At 34.3% G+C, this 18,611-nt stretch overlaps 1 protein-coding gene across 2 annotated transcripts in view; it reads right to left on the reverse strand.

Moving 5' to 3' along the window:
* The window catches only part of USH2A (usherin), a 502,972-nt gene that overhangs the window by 398,896 nt on the left and 85,465 nt on the right, over nt 1-18,611 (reverse strand). For both annotated transcript variants that reach the window (XM_087963894.1, XM_087963886.1), the window contains exons 13-15: nt 14,344-14,985; nt 12,063-12,246; nt 4,436-4,599 (exon numbers count right to left, since the gene is read on the reverse strand). In XM_087963894.1, the coding sequence (XP_087820020.1) occupies nt 4,436-4,599; nt 12,063-12,246; nt 14,344-14,985 (990 nt within the window). The remainder of the gene's footprint in view (nt 1-4,435; nt 4,600-12,062; nt 12,247-14,343; nt 14,986-18,611) is intronic.

Below are 18,611 nucleotides of genomic sequence, written 5' to 3' on the forward strand. Positions count from 1 at the left end.
ATTTTCAGTTCTTCTAAAAGTGGAGCCATTTTAAACAGTTTTAAACAACCACCCGATTGATTTTAGTCATTCAAATACAATAACCAAAAATCCAGAAATGATCAAGTAATCCAAATAGTCCCGAGGTATTTCTTGTTATTTCTTTTTCCACTTTCTCTTCCTGGGGTTTTTGTTGCGATATTTCAGTTAAAACGTATCTTTTGGAAGTCTTGTTGAGATTTTGCTGTAAGTTCTTTTTAATTCCAGGCACTCTCCTCCCTTCCAGATCCTGCCCTTTTATTCTTTTTCTCTTCTTTCCTGTTTTCAAAAACTTTTGATTATCCAGAAATCTTTATTATCCCCTTTTTATTTTCAGCATTAAATGCCTATTAATGTCAAAGTGGATTTTTTCCAATTTCTTGCTTAAGTCTCTTAGCTGTCAGTATAGGAAAAGGAGAAAAAAAAACACCAAATCTTTTCCCTTTTCTCTCTCCTTCGCAGCTTAAAAATCTTCTTAGGGAACAATATTATTGTTTTTTTTTAAATAGTTTCAATTCCAGGGTACCTTATTTGTTGCTTTTGCTGTTTGACCCAGTCAACCAAAACTTTCTCTTCTTATCTTCCTCCTGCACATTCTTTTCCAGTTGAGTTCTTCTTTGTGGTGGCCATTTCTGACCACCGCTGCAACTGCCTTCGGGAAAGGGAGTAATGGCCAGCTGGGGAGGAGAGATGTGGCTCTCCTCAACCCTGAAGGCAGTCTCTCCCATCTTCACCACCTCTACAGGGTGGTTTAGCCCCAAAACCAGCTGGCTCGGGGCGCTCCAGCAGCGAGCATGGATCGAAGCCTGGCAGAGACGAGGTTTCAGTCTGTCGCAAAGAAGCTCAAACCGGAAGTCTCCAGAAATAAATTACATTTCTATTTGTTCTACCTTAGTACAAATTTAAGAATTTCTTCCTTGACATGTTAGCTAGCACCATTCACTTATATAGACTCCTTCTTTGGGATGAAAACCTATACACAAAAGATTTTTTTTATCTTAGTTGTGGATAGGGTCATTGGAAGAGAGACAATAAAGAATAAATCTCTTATGAGTTCCTTGAAGGTGACTTCATCACTAGCAATGATAGCAGCATCTTTTTCTTTCTTTCTTTCTTTCTTTCTTTCTTTCTTTCTTTCTTTCTTTCTTTCTTTCTTTCTTTCTTTCTTTCTTTCTTTCTTTCTTTCTTTCTTTCTTTCTCTTCCTTCCTTCCTTCCTTCCTTCCTTCTTCCCTCCCATTTTGTGTCTGAATCTTTTTTTTTCTTGCATTGGAAGTAGCATCAGCAAATAACATTTGAAAATTCCTTCCTTCCTTGACAATTCAGATTCTTCTGCACTTTCGTCTGTCAGTGCATTTCTTAAGAGCGCTACTGATGCTATAAAGCAGCGCTATGCTCATAGTATTTAGAAAACTACTTCCTAATCTTTAAAATTTAAATTATACTACATTGTATTTTCCCAGTACATATTTCCATCAATTGCTTTTGATGTCAGTTTAATGTTAATCTAACAGAATACAAGGATATAGTATGAGAGTTATACTGATGAAATAGATATGATAATTTTGTCAAAGAGAAGGGTTCCTTTTTGTATGACTAATATATGTAGTAATTAATTACTTTACTGCTACTATATAAGATTATAATCTCCCTTAAAGAATAATGGAAATTACATAGAATTAGACAGAGGAAATCAGCAAGAAAGGAGAAATTATTATGTAAATCCAGGCAGACTAAATATTGCCTGCAATCTAATATGTGAACACAAGATCTTCAAGCATGTCAATAGCTATAAAATGTATACTTGTATCCAAAGCCTTGCTTTTATAAATTCAGAAATTGGAGCTACAACCAGTAATTCTGAGTTCATGATTATTACCTAGATATTATAGTAAGGTGGACAAGGAAGAGAAAACCTGAGACAGATTCCTTTTATAAAACCATGAATATTATTTTAGAATAAGTACCATGTCTGTAAATGCACAATCAACCACAATTGGGAATAAATATTTCTACATGTTTAAGTAAATGGATGATGAAGTTCTTTTAGTTGCACTGGACCTGGGTATGTTTGCAGAAATCCTGATACTGATATGGAACCTATGTGCTCCTTTAATTGTCTGGATGGTAATTTAGAGGTGTGCCAAGTTCTAGAATTCTATTCAATTCTGTAAAATATATGGTTGAGTCCTGAAATAATGGACTTCTTAGTCCTGAGAAAGAGAATGACAGTTTGCAAAATATTACAAGTTCATTGCATCTGAACATTCCTCTTTCATCTGGAAAATGAGTAGCCATCTCGCCACTGCATCAACAAGTAGATAGCAGGAAAATCTAGGAATGTCCACCTCACTTAAAAGTAAAGAGCCGCGATGGCACAGTGGTTAGAATGCAGTACTGCAGGCTACTTCTGCTGACTGCTGGCTGCCTGAGTTTGAATTTCACCAGGCTCTAGGTTGATTCAGCCTTCCGAGGTGGGTAAAATGACCCAGATTGTTGGGGAAAATATGCTGACTCTAAACTGCTTAAAGAGGGCTGGAAAGCACTGTGAAGCAGTATACAAGTATAAATGCTCTTGCTAATTGGGGTGCTAAAATAAAAGCTTCCTGGTACCATGTTTTCTGTACTTTAAATCCATTTCTCCCTCTCAATAAATCCAGTTAATAAGAGTTGGTAAGAATCTAGTTTTCTTTTTAATTAGTGGCTGCTAGGGTCTTGACACTTGTAACATTTCTATTCAGAGGTAGCCCCATTGAACTCAATGAAACATTTTTTGTAAGCATGAATTGGGTCATGGCAATGCATGCACCACCAGGAAGTACTCTTGTGAAAATCTTTTTTAAATAATTTGAAATCATATTCATGTGTTTTTTCCCCCAATACCTCTTAGTGTATTTTGCAAATATACTAAAAAAGCTGATTTATATTTTATTTATTTGTCAAATTAATATTCTACTCTCAACAGCTCAAATTTAAAAATTAAAACAAAAGCAAAAAAAAACCCCTTAATGTCTAAAAGAAAAAGAAGCTGAGAATCTTAAACAGCAAATAGGAGTGTTACACCCTCTATGGAAGAATTCCACGTACACCTTATTCTGGACAGCAGATACTGTAATGTCAGAGGTAATTGAACTTCTAATGGGAAGCCATTGCAGAATAATATCCGTAACACAGAAAAGGAACATTTCTGGCCTTCAACACCCTTAATTTTATGAGATGGAAAATAACCATGTGCTTCTCCTGGTACAATCAAATTGGTGGGGATGATTCCTTGCATTTAACTTGGGAGCCAAGTCAGAAAATACATAGTTTATATCAGTGCCTTGAATTATACTTGGACGTCTACAGGATCCCAATGCAGGCCAACAGTACAGATGTAATGTAATAACTACTATTCAGCATCCATGCCTCTGAATTTTACAGCAAATGAAGCTTCTGGTTTATCTCTGAATGCAACTCCATGTGAATGCAACCCCGTGTGTAAATAGGAAATGGTGAGAGCCTGAGACATTGTAATAAGGTCCTTACATCGCAGAGAAAGCCCAACTGGTGCACCAACTAAAACTCAGCCAAAGGTCCTTGACTAGTGCTTCCACCTGCTAATGAGTAGGATCCAAAAGTCCAGGAGGGTTCCCAAATAGTGGACCCACTTCTTCGATGGTAGCTTAACCAGAGTGGGACTGTAGGGGAACCCTGATGTACAAATAGTATATCTGTTTTGCTAGGGTTCAGTTTAACCTTTATTTTTCCCATCCAAAGCGTCACAGAATCCAGGACAAAACTTTCAGTGTATTCACATTTGCTAGTCGCATTACTGTAAACTTGTAGTAGAAGTAGCATTAGTAATCACAGGTTTGGTTTCCTAGTCTAGTCTATCTTGAAGGGCTGACATTGGCCTTGCAAATCTCAGTATATATCTCCCCTCCCTCCCTTTATTTTCATGAGAATTAGAGAGGGTCAAGTCTGAGATATTCTCTCAAATTACATTTTTTGCCTCAGACTGAATTATTTTTTATTTGACTGTTCGTAGCTCTTACCTCTATTCCTCAAAGTAATTCCTACATTGCAGTTATACAATTGGTTTATTGTGTTCAGTTATTTTAACAAAGTGAGTTGGTTTTAATCAATTGCTTGCTGCATAGAGTCATTGCTGTGAGTTGGACATCCATAAAAATTAAATAAATAGAAGTGGAGACTGGGCAAAAGTTTTCTAACATCTCTAGATACAAGAGGGTTCTGAATGTTATATTTGGAATTTCAAATTCCAAAATGTACCTCCAAATATATTAATATTGGGGGATTAATTCATTTTATTATGAGCAATATCAATTTTTAGAATTATAATTATATTGTTATAACAATAATTAAAGTAATAATACCCGTTCATCTGAAAAAAAATATAAATCGATAACCACTCACTTTTACTGCAGCCAAATAGGTTGTGGATATCCAAATTGCTAGCATTGGGAACACAGTTGTCACATTTTAAGCCAGCTGCAAATTGTTTACACATACATTGTCCAGTAATGGGATGACAAGTCCAATTAATAGCTCCAGCAGGATGACAATTACAATGCTGACATCTATAAACAAAAACAAATCATGAAAGTAATGAAAACACATTAACAGTTCAGTTAGACACAGTAGAGCTTAATTCACTGGCTTCTTTTAACTAACATAATTAGTATCACAAATGAAGAACTTAAGAAACTCAACTCTGGTAGGGAAAAACTTAACTGTATTTAAATAAAGGGTTGTGTCCCAAATTTACACTACTGTACATTGTTTTTTCATTTAACCACTGATCTTAAATGTGTCCGTGGTGGATTTGCAAAAGTTAAAGATAGTAGAACAGGCTATAGAGACATAAACAGTTGTTCAAATGATCTAGTCCCAAATCATATAAGACTTTATACATCATATTACCCTTGTACTGAAACAGTTACACTGATCACTAGTTGCTTTCTGAGCTCAGTTCATATGCACAATGTTTTATCTAACTAAATGTAGTGTTAAAAATGAATAATCAAACAAAGATGTGCAATGTCCCCTTGGCTGTTAAATGTGTTTACAGATTAAATGTATAATGATTGTGGTGATTTTAGAAGTATACATGTTAGGAATATAAAATGTATGTGTTACTTACTTTGCTACATAAGCCAGGTTATTGATCAAGAACCTGAATGATTTGCTTTAAATATTAGATAATTTTATTGACCTGAAAATTAATATTTGAAAGACCAAGGTGGGCTATGTTTTACAAGAGAAATTGGACAACATTGTAAAGTTATACATGAGGATGAATTTCTGCAAGTTGATAGAAATTATCTGTGTGTGCGTGTGTGTGTGTAAGTAATTCAGTTATAGTACTGTCCAATATAGTTCAGCACAACCTTAAATGTTTTATCCAAAAAGGACCATGCAAACTACTCCCTGGGTACCTTAGAGGATACTAGAACCTTGCCCAGGACCAACAAGGGCTATGTCACTTAGCCAAAATCAAAAAATGTTTTATTACCTTAGTTCTCTGGAACTAAATCAGATAGGAAGCCCACTTGGCTTTAAATATATTTAAATAGTCCACAATCATTACAGCATTGGCATTATGGTAACACCTATATTGCAGGATCCAATCTGAGTTGGTCACCAGAATAAAAGGTGTATTTGGTCACTAGGATGAAAGCTTTCAGGCTCATGCTGGAGCCCATCCTCAGGAAACCTCTAACTCTCCAGAATGTGTGCACCCAGGTTTTGTGTAGTTGTGTTTTGGATGTTAATTAGCATATTGATGGATGGCTAGTAAGTTGGTAGTTGTTTCCTTGTGTCACTATGCCCTCAGCTCCTAAGTACTTGATAAGCTAGCAGTAAATCAACACTCCTATTGACTGATAAGGGGTCCATTTCCCAGGCTTCAATCATTTCTCTGGCTATTTTTGTCTCTGCCTGGCCAACAGTCTTAGTAGCTGTGAAATTGAATGCCTGTCCTTGTTCGTTGCAATGTGAGGCTACCATCATCTATATTGCTACGCAATTAAATTGTTACCATAATTATTCAAGTCACACACCCTCATGTTTTGTCATTTGTAACATTCTATGTATTATAGAGCAGCCCCTGCCAAGTGATATGGATTTTAACACATCCAAAAAACACCCACAAACCAACAAACCCTGATGTTGCATGTATGCTTAATAACTTGCTGTCTGACATTCTGAAGAAAGGGAGCTTTACAAGAACTATAGTGATTATTCTAGGCATGCTTAACCAGAAATAAACTCTTCTTACTTCAACAGGCTTTGTTCTATATAAATTCCAGCCAAGCATCTTCACTGAAATATTCTGCAAGAAGCCCAGTCAGAAAACCCAGTGTTTTTGCTGAGTCTACACAAGCATGGCATACTTTACTCTCCCTCCCTCTATGTACTCCAGTACAAACCCTCCCTCTAGCTTTCCAATAACTCTGCTCAATTATTCCCCACAAAAACATAGTATTCTATCCAGCCAGTGTAAGAAAATAAATAAACCTACTCTGAGACTACTGAAAAGTAGCAGTTGCTCATCTGACTATTTCATTGTTTAAGTTAGCACACCAGATATCAAATTTAAATCTACGGAAGACAGCCTCTGTTGGGTAGAGCTTTTACTTCACGTTTTAATAATATGGCAACTTCTGTAACACTTAATAACTTTGGACTATAGCCAATAAAGTTAACAAAAGCATTTCCTCTTGCACAAGTTGGAGCATTTAATTTTCACAAGTGCTCCCAAACCACCCATAAGTACCTTCTGTTCCACTCATAACTCTGCTGTTACAGATTGCAATATCTTCTGGAACCGAATGGTATGGATGATAGCAATGCATAATGTTGAGGTGGGGGTGTGTGGGGGGGGGGACTCAGATGCTTTTGACTCAGATGAGAATTGTTGGTAAGTCAGGGATGAGCCACTCATGGCCCCAAGGGCACAATGATGAAATTCAGTGGCAAACCAACAACACAATCAGTGACACAATTTTTGTTTTTAAAAAAATGAAATAAATGCACATACATCTGTGAAGCCTCTGCTCGGTTTAATTCATACTTCTAATATATCTCTTCCCACCCCCCACCCATCCCAAAAGAAGAGATTTTACATATTCCCTCTAGTGATATTTTCACACCTCCATGTTACCATCAGTTCCTAGAGGCCAAAAAAAAAAAAAAGCCAGTCCCCATGCTATATTAAAGGATTCAAACAACTCTTGATAAACAGGACTACTAAGTAGATCCCAGGGAAAGAAAACTCTAGTTAAAAATGATTTGCTAGTTGTATGGTATTTGATATTTATTGCCTCATTGTGATGAGGCGAGGGGGTATTTGAGTGTCCCTGAGAGAAATGCACATAGAGCATCCAACGTGCCAAAAGTATTTACTTCTAGTAGGGTTACCTAAGGCTTGAAAGTCATTCCAACTGCCTAGATAAAGGGATGAGCCTTTATTGGCCAGCAGTAATATAGGAAGATTATATCAAGAGGCAAATGATCAAAGTAATTATTTCATACCCAGCGGAAGAAGGCAATAGTAAACCACACTTGTATTTTTATGGGGGGGAAACACAAATAAGAACTCTACATGAAAAAGAGGTGCCAGATGTTCAAGTTGGTTTTGAAAGGCCTGAAGAACAGTAGGCATTATTGTTGCTGGTACATACTGGAAAATTGAGAAAGTCAAAGAACATCAAAAAGAAGTCAATATGTGCATCACTGATTATAGAAATAGTCAATCATATCAAGTTATGGAATGTGCTTAAAAATGAAAATCCTAGAAACACTTCATTGCCTTCACAAGAAACCTCATGAACTTTACGTCGAAAAAGACTCCAGTGAATATCACGGACAGCCAAGAAAACAAACCAATGGATCATCAAACAAATGAACCAGAGTTTTCACTTGAAGCGCAGATGACCACATTAAAATTATCTATTTCAAATAAATTATGTGAAGACCTTGATTTCTGGAGAAGGTTCTAAGGCTGGGAAATATGGAATGAAGGAGAAGAGGATGACTGCAACAAGATGGATGGGTTCAATTCAAGTGACAAGGGATGACAATGGAAGACCTGAAGGGCAATTTTAAGGATAGACCATCATTGAGAAAAATCAATCTATGTGGTCACTAAGAGTTGACACCAATTTGATGACACATAATGAAAAAGCTTCACATTGTTAACATTTTTTAATCAGAGGGAAAAGAAAAAAAACATTTATTGGAAGGCAATGATCTGTTTCACCCTGAACTATTATAGGAGGCACATTCTCCTTTCATCATTTCCTAACTTACTGTGGTGAGAAACTTTGCAATGAGTTTTTAGTAGCCATAACTAGAAGGAGGTAAAATGCCTTAAATGCTTTGGGTCATGCTACTTGAAGGGATGCTTTCATCCACATCATCTGTCCTATTTTAAGGTTAAGAACAGGCCCCTTTTATTTTGTACCCTTTGAGGGGAGGTAAGAGTCCCCATTCTTCATTAAATACAGAACAAGTTGCTATCTAACAATTTTTTGAGCTCTAGCACAGCCAGTTTTAAGGAATCTTTAAAGGCATATTCATATATTCAAGCAATCCCTTTAGTGCTTTTATTTTTCTAAAATTGGATGCTTTTCAGTATCAAAATTCAAACAATGAATTTTAATTACTGCTTTTTTGTCAGATTTGTAAATGTTTTATTCTGACTTCATTATTGTAAGACACCTTAAAGAAGCCCAGAGGTATTTTAATTGAACAAAGCAAGCTATGTGAATATCTTATATATTTCTTATTTTCCTGCAGCATATCTCTCTTTTTGGAGAAAAAAATCAGAACACTCTTTAGAGAAACTTATTAAATGTGTAAAAATATTTCAACATATTTACATAAAATAGATTATATACAACTGACAGTTATGACAGATTATTTTAAACAGTTTTATAATGTCTTACTATTACTATTTTTTTTAAGGAGTTTTAAGGACTTTTTTTTAAGGAGTTGTTGTTGGTTGTTTTTTTAGTAACTCTTATTGTGTGATCTCCTGAGTTCAACACCCTTTAAAAGGCTGATAAAAGCTAAAGCAGCAAAATAAGCTGCAAATTTGTTTTATGGAATAATATCCCTTTGGGACTAAATAATAATAAAAATATTATTTCTTTCTTGAAAACTACATCACTGTCATTTCTTTTCTTTCACAGTCTCTCACAGAAATAGTATTTTCCCCAGAACTGTATTAAATTCTTTCATCTGTATAAAGTCAAGCTAAATCCCCTTTCAAACAGAGATTGCTTAATCTCTGAACATAACAATACATAATGTTATATTTGAGAAATATATAAAATTGAGTGTGTTATGTGATATAGTCATTTTACAATATTTTATAGTTTATGTTTTCTTCACAGATTTATTACTTAGTTTTTATTCTAGATGACGGGGTATAATGTATCTCAGCCAGTGAAATTAGAGAATAGTTTTCCCAAGTATGATTAGCTCATCAGAATAATTTAAATCAGAAAAAGAACACAAGTTGAATGACATAATGTACTTCATAGAATATTACTTCAGAAACCCTTGTATGAGCCATTATAAAGCAGACCAAATTGCTAATCTCCTATTGTTACTGAGACCTAATAGTAAGATATTTCAGCATGTTGATATACTATATTAAATTACTTTCAATATTTTATTACAATTTGAGAGAAGAAATGCTCTTCTCATCACCCAACATATAGCATTTTTATTAAGGTGAAATTGGGGCATAGGGCCACACCCCTATTGGCCATCTCAAACTGCCCCACACATGGTTCCCTTTCTAGTCCCTGGTGGTAGTGGATCAATACAAAAATCTAGAAGACTGACAGACAGATGTAAATATAAATATAAACAAGTGTTTCTCCCATACTTCTGCTGGATTGGGAACTATAACATTTAATTTATGGCAGAAGGCAGTTTATAGATGGTTCTCAACTTATGATCATCAGCTTAACGATTACAAAAGTCATGACAGTGATGTTGACAGTGATGTTGCAGAGTGGGAAGTGTTATTGTGAGCTCCTGAAGATACTTATTTATTTTATATTACATACCCCACCTTTATTATTTTTATCAATAAGCCCAGACTGCAAACATATCCACCACACTTTCCTCCTCCTTTCTAAGATAGATAGATAGATAGATAGATAGATAGATAGATAGATAGATAGATAGATAGATAGATAGATAGATAGATAGATAGATAGATAGATAGATAGATAGATAGATAGATAGATAGATAGATAGATAGATAGATATAGAGACAGATGATGTAGATATAGGTGACATGGATATCTATTATGTATATACATACATACATACACACATATATATATATATGAAATAAGTCAAAATCCAGTGCCATTTTGGAGATCTGCTTCAAACCAATCTCCTTATGCTGCGTCACCTGTAAAGTCATGGAATCAATTATTAACCAATCCATCATCCTCCACTTAGAGACAAACAACCTACTCTCCAATAAACAATTTGGTTTCAGAAAAAAACTATCCTGTAATCTGCAACTCTTACACTGCAAAAACATATGGACGACACAACTCGACCAGGGCAAAGCAATAGACGCAATCTACATAGACTTCTGTAAAGCCTTTGATTCAGTGGTACACGACAAACTACTCCTAAAAATAAAATCCTATGGTATCTCTGGACAACTGAATAACTGGATAGAAGCATTCCTGGCAAACAGACAACAAATGGTCAAAATTGGGAGTGTCCTATCAAATTCTGTACCTGTCAATAGTGGTGTCCCCCAAGGCAGTGTTCTAGGACCAACTCTCTTCATACTCTACATAAATGACCTCTGTGATCATATTAAGAGCAATTGCGTTCTTTTCGCTGATGATGTAAAGCTGTTCAATACCACAGACAATACTGCTACCCTACAAAAAGATCTTGACTGTGTATCAGAATGGTCAAACAAATGGCAACTTCAAATCTCAACAAATAAATGCTCTGTCTTACATATTGGCAAAAAAAATCAGAAAATAAAATACAAGCTGAATAGTCAAGATCTTGTTGATGACCCAAGCTCTGTAAAGGACCTTGGAATACTCACCTCTAATGATCTAAGTGCTAGAGCCCACTGCAACTACATAGCCAAAAAGGCATTAAGAGTTGTTAACCTAATCCTACGTAGCTTTTTCTCTGGTAATATCACACTACTAACCAGAGCATACAAAACATTTGCTAGACCAATACTCGAATACAGTTCATCAGTCTGGAACCCACATTACATATCTGATATTAGCACAATTGAGAAAGTCCAGAAATATTTCACAAGAAGAGTTCTCCACTCTTCTACTCGTTGTAGAATACCTTATGCCACCAGACTTGAAATTCTAGAACTAGAAAACCTTGAATTACGCCGTCTTCAGTCTGATTTAAGCATGGTATATAAAATCATACATTGCAATGTCCTACCTGTCAATGAATACTTCAGCTTCAACCATAACAACACAAGAGCACACAATAGATACAAACTCAAAGTTAACCACACCAAACTTGATTGCAGGAAATACGACTTCAGCAATAGAGTGGTCAATGTCTGGAATACTCTACCCGACTCTGTAGTTTCTTCCCCAAACCCCAAAAACTTTAACCTTAGACTGTCTACTATTGACCTCACCCCTTTCCTAAGAGGTCTGTAGGGGGTGTGCATAAGCGCACCAACGTGCCTACCGTCCCTGTCCTATTGTTTCTCTTATTCTTCTTTTATTTTTATTATATGTACCCATTTCATGTATTCACAACTATGTATACACTTATACTTATTATCTTGTAAACAATTGGCAAATCAAATAAATAAATAAATTCAAATGTATTATCAAAGCTTTGCATTCATCCATTACTGAACTGTCCAGGGTACTGATAAAAAGCTACTAGAAACTGGATTTTCTGTAACATTTCCTTAACTGCTTCCTCAAAGTACTTTCCTTCTTTTCAATAGCTATATGAATATGAATCCAACTGGCTTAGCTTTGCAATAAAAACTTACTTCCCAGTTTCTGAGTTGAATCCAAAATAGTTGTCACTGCAATGGTCACATTTCATCCCAGATACAGAGGAATCATGGCAAACACACTGGCCTGTGAGAGTGTCACAAGTATTGCTGACTGAGCCACTTGGATGGCACAAACAGGGAAGGCAGCTGCTCTCACTAGGTGCACAAATATAAAAACCTAATAAAGAAAAAACAGTGTAAAATATGTGTTGTCATAGATGTGTCACAAACTAGAAAAAAATACTAAAGGAATGGAAAATAAAAAGTGAAATTGGAATTAAAAATTACAGGATCTCTTACATTCTTTTAGGACATTACTTTCATCCTAAAGTGTTACAGTTATTTTTAAGTGAAAAGTCTGAAACATCTGTGATAAAATGTATAGGAGCTTTTATCATATTTGGTGTAATGGTTAAGGCACTAGGCTAGAAATTAGGAAATCTCTCTCTCTAGTCTCTGTTTAGGCATGAAAACCACCTGTATGAACTCGGGCCAATCACTCTCTCTCTCCACAACTCACATCACAAGATTGTTGTTCTGAAGAGAAAAGAGTATTAAGTATGTTCACAATTTTGAGTTATTTATAAAAATAAAATAAAAGCAGAATAAAAATAAATTAAAAACTTTTTAAAAATGAGCAAATATAAGACTTATCATCCTATCTTTTACTTCCAAGTATTTTTATGATAGTGTTTTTAATACATTTGCTACCACCAGGCTAATATTGAAATAGGTTGTATGTTATCTTGGTGATTCTAAGACTTTAATGAATTTTAGTTGAGATACTGATGAAATAAGCTGTCACCCACACACTCATACATTCCATTATGGATAATAACAGATGGATTAATGTTAAAGAAAATGACAGGGAGTTTGCAATATGAATTTAATTTTCCCTTTCCTTAAAGAAATATTCAAATATGTTTAATATATATGAGATGGATAGTTGGGTGTTGGGTGGTCTTGAAAAGTTTAAAATACATTGCTTTAAAGCATCTGGAACTGCTATAAACAATAAACATACCAGTATTTTTTAATGGTTAAAATGGGCAAATGTTTCTTGGCTGCCTTTTATAATTTCTAATATTAGTCAAATCTCCTTCTGATCCAGGAGCTGATTGGGCAATTTAATCCAATAGAAGTGAACATCAAGTTTATTGTCTCTATTCCTTCATACTTCTTCCACCTATTTCAAATTACTAAAGTATTTATAAGAAATTAGGATAAAATTAAGCAGTTCGTCTTGGAGATGGAGAGAATCAATGCACTAAAAGAAAATAGGAATTAAGTAGAAATTAAAACAACTGAGATGTATGATTTTATTACAAAAAATATGGAAATATACTTTCTATAAATGTAACTCATGCATAGTGATATAGCCAGCATTTTTATTACGCATTTACCAACCTCTAAATGAAAATATTTTATATTTCCTTGCCTCATACCTGACAAATCTTCATGAAATCTACAGTTTTGGAACAAATGATATTCAGATTCAGCTAATAAGTAGTTAATCAATCTATATTTACAGTATATTGCGATATATACCATCTACAACTGATAAGTAGTTTAGCAACATTTGATTAGGAATGAAGTCAGTATTGAACCTTAATAGCCACATAGATAGCTTTTGTTCAGGATGATATGTTCCCAACCTGTCATTCTTGTGGAAGAAAAGATAAGACAGCAAATAGCAGCAAGGTGGATGGATGCAATTACAGTGACAATAGGTGCACCACTAGAACACCTGAAGGGTCAGGTTAGGGGGAAATTATTCTAGCTAAGAATTATTTATTGATCATTTAGGAGAATACCAACCTAATGGCAAGGAATCAGTCACTTAATTGTGAAGTCCTTGGTTTGATTCTGACAAGGACCATTAGAACACAAATGTTGTAATGCTATCTGTGCATTTTTAAATTGTGGAATTGAAATAACAATATGGTTATTAGATACGGTTTATACATGGTATAAATGGTATAAAATACTGGTAATTTGCCAGCAAAATATATGCTAATTAGTCTTGCCCAGCCAGTATTTCTAACTTAAGTATGTTCTTTTGGCATAATAGCCTCTGATTCAAATTGGCATATGTTTATATTAGTTCTTTCTGTTGTGAATGGATATATCCAACATGCTTATTGAGGATTTCTATAACAAAGATTAGGAAGGAAATAAATATTTTACATACAATATAGCTTGCAAGATTGGATTTTACAGAATCTTAACAGAGATTTACAAAACATAACAATGTTTTTGCTCATATTTTTCTTACCTGGCTTACACTTTTCACATCTTCTTCCCTGGCGGTGAGGCTGACAAATACATTGTCCACTGGTTTGGTCACATGCTGTTCCTGGAAGTGTCCCTAAAGGATCACAGTCACAAGGCATGCAGCCAAGAATATTTTGAGTAGTAAGGTTATACATATAGGGCCTGCACTGATTGCACTGAAGAGCAGTGACACCAGATTTGCAAGGACACTGTCCTGTCAATTTGTCACACACTAAAGAGCCATTTACAGAACCAGACTTATCACAGTTACATGGCACACAGAATGAAGCATTGTTTTGCCATTCTTTATAATACCCATTTAAGCAATCATCACATTGCCTTTCACCAAAGTTAGGCTTGCAAATACACTGTCCTGTTTTGGGATTGCACACTGTATCAGAAACCGATCCTGCTATTTGACAACTACAAGGTTTACAGCCAAAAGCATCCATCCAATAAAAGCCATCAATGCAGGTATCACAATGAAGTCCTTTAACCTCTTTCTTACAAGTGCACTGTCCAGTGGAAGGATTACACAAATTGTTCATGGAACCATGGATGTTACACAGGCAAGGCTCACACCCATCTTGCTTAATATTCTGGATGACTTTATATCCAGACTTGCACTGATCACACCTGAGACCTAAAAAGAGAAAATTCTTATTCAAAATAGTAATAAAATAACATAAATATATTATGTTGCAGTTGAAGCAGAACAGAACACAAGGAGCTTGTACATTACAGTCTAGTAAGAAAGAATAAGATATCTAGGCCAACCCTTACAATTATATGCCTCCTTGATTGAAAAACTCTGTGAAAAATCCAACTAAAAACAATTCACAGCATCAAACTCAGCTACAAACTATAACATAACCTAACAAGACATGCTCCATTTATCCATAAAATACAGTAAAATCCAAAGCAGAAGCACAAGAGGATAAGTCCTAGATTGCTACTAGTTGGGATCAATGATGACTAACAGATATTACCTGAAATGTATGGAAAGCAATTGATTTATAAATGCCATGTGCAGTCATAAAGTACATGCTTTAGAAACAGAGAGTCTCCAGTAATCTTAACTTTTCTGCACAGAGAATGGTAAATCATATAGAATAGAATAATAATAATAGAGTTGGAAGGGACATTGGAGGTCTTCTAGTCCAAGCCTTGCTCAAGCAGGAGATCCTATACCATAGAGTTTCTAAAGTTTACAAAAAACTAACCCTAACTCTTTCACTACTAAAATACAGTTGCTATGTGACTGATTGTAAATTGAGGACTATCTGTATATATTTAAAGCTGATAAAATATAAAATCATTTTGTAAGCCATGCTAAGAAAATATTCTCAATCTACCTCAATTATAATATTAAAGAACTATGTTTACAATCTTCCTTGTTTAATAAAATTAATTTGATTGCTCATGTAAATGTTAAACAGTAGATCTTTCCATGTTGCACCAAATCATATTACCTCAGATTGTTTTATATATATATATATAATACACACACACACACACACACACACACACACACACACACACAAATCCCTACATTTTAATTTTGAAGAAAAAAAGGAGAAAAATAAAAGGACCACCATATATGCCTATATCAGTTTTCTTTTGAAAGTTAGTTTAGGCTGCCTTGAAGACTATGCATTTTTTTTTAAATCTTGAGGGAATGTACAGTCTGTTAATTTAAAGGTGAAGGGAATAAATTAAGACATGCTTCGCCTCTTTTAAAAATGATGATTTTAATTCTGAATTCTTTATTTAATAAATAAAATGAAATTGTAATTGTTCAGTTGTTTGTGTTACATGATAAATTAAATAAATCAGCAGTTCTTTGTTTTAACAAACATCTTCTTTCTTTCAAAAAGCCACATGGGTACACAAATTTATACTTAGAATATTGCATGTTGAGAAAACAAATCCCCAAACAGTGGGAAACATATTAGATATGGACAAAAAGTGGAGAACTCCAATAGAAGGCAAGTTCTTTCAGCAGTGATGAATGACTCACCTAAGGCATATCATTTAATTTCAATAAGGAAAATAAAAAAGAGCACTATTGCTGCAAATTTTAAAAATAACTGTATTGTTAACAAGAATTATGACTCATTTTGAACTATTAAAATTGGTCTACACGGATTCATATCGCATCAGTTTTAAAAATATGCACCGTGCTTATTTGAATATGCCATACATATTCCTGACAGGTAATCTATTGCTAACGATACTAGGAAAGGCCTACAGGGCATCCCATTCAATGTTAACAAGTACAGGGGAGTTAACACGCTTGGCATTTAATTCACATTCTTCTCCCTTTTTTATTCTAGATAAATCACCTACTTTAATAAAATTATTGGTGCTAATGTATTTTAGTAGTGATAGGATCATTAGTAAGATTTAACAGTTGTGCTAACTTGAATAGGGCCTACTCTGTAACACTGCAGTGCTTAGTTACATTTTCTGTTATGAAGCTTGTTTAAACTGATACAGTGACAATCGCCTCTAAGGTTACTTGTACTGTACAACCAACATTTTTTAAAAAGTATTCATGTTTATTTAAAATAAATACATATCTTTCATGTAGACTCTTGCAATATTTTGTTCAGCAGTTAAAAAAGAGCAATGGTGGGTACATCCGATTGCTTACATATTTACTTACTAAATATGGAAGTTAATGTCCTACCTCATGGGAGGAAATGCTTTATATACTGCTTTCCCAAACAAATGGGGAAATATAAATTTGATATGGAATAGATAAACAATATTTAAGTAAGGCAAGTACTTAAGTAAGAACTTTTAATGTTAGTACTCCAGTGACAGAAATGTTTTGTCCAAACATTAGGCAAACATTTTCCCCAAGGTCTTTTATATAGGTACATACATATATCTGTTTATGCATGTGTTGTACAGTTACACATTAGAATAATATATTAAGTACCAATCATTTTATCCTTATTAATTTTCAAGATGATTTGTAAGTTTTATGCATTCTATATGTTTTGACCTTGTACTAGATAATTAGCTCCAAGGATAGTTACCCAAACAAACTCAAATGCCTTTGTCACAGTCTACCTCTACCCATGTACAGTTTTGTTCAGTTTGTTCAGTGCTATATATATAACTCACATATATGTGATCCTCCATATAAAATACTAGGGCAAATAACAAGAACTTAACATGCCTATAATTTTGTTAGGAAATTATAGTAAATATGGGAGTAAAACAGAACCTCCCATTTACTATAATTTCCTAACAAAATTATAGGCATATTAAGTTCTTGTTATCTGCCCTAGTATTAGAAAACATCTGTTTATGCCCAATGATGAAAACTTAAGCTTGATGTCTTTAATTTTTATTATTTTAACAAATATTTTCCAATTAGAAAAGAATCTTAAATATCAAATAGGAAAAAGATATATGAGAACACCTTAAAGATAATGTATCTTATGCAACAATTGGGTTTTAGTGAATTTGTGCTAACTTTAACTTCTGTTTTCAAAATTCAAATGGTTAATAACAAATATATAAAATAGTTTTATGGAAATGTGCATGTTTAAATTTTTCCTCAATTTAAAATAAAATTATATATATATAATATATATATATAATATATATATATATATATATATATATATATATATATATATATATATATATATATATATATATATATATATATATATATATATATATATATATATATATATATATATATCTAAGTTTTCTTGGGTACTTACATGTATGGTATTTGGCTTTGTTCAGGTATTTTCCCACATCATTATAGTTGTGCTTTTAAAGTTGTAGCAACGTTTCGGCAGAATCTCATCTGCCATCATCAGGCTTCTGTATTGTGTTCGTCTGTGAGTCAGACTTTTACAGTTGTTTCAGTTTTAAATTTGGGGCTAGCCTACTGCTGTGCCAGAATGGTTTTTCTTCATCCTGATTGGTTGGGAGTCTTGGTCTGTGTTTATTGGTCTTGGAGTTTGCTGTGTTCTGCTTGATTGGTGTTTCTAATATCTTCTGTTTGTTTTGTGGCTTTTTTTGTGTCTTGATTGGCTGGCAACATTGTGTTCCTGTATTGGAGGCTTTTAGTTGGAGCTCCTGTATTGGAGCCAAGCTGCACCAAAAGCCTCCAATACAGGAACACAATGTTGCCAGCCACTCAAGACACAAAAAAAGCCACAAAATAAACAGAAGATATTAGAAACACCAATCAAGCAGAACACAGCAAACTCCAAGACCAATAAACACAGACCAAGA

This window comes from Notechis scutatus, chromosome 1, assembly GCF_049901735.1.
Source record: "Notechis scutatus isolate UNSWTSFEM ecotype Mainland chromosome 1, rNotScu1.2, whole genome shotgun sequence".
In the NCBI taxonomy this organism is placed as follows: Eukaryota; Metazoa; Chordata; class Lepidosauria; order Squamata; family Elapidae; genus Notechis; species Notechis scutatus.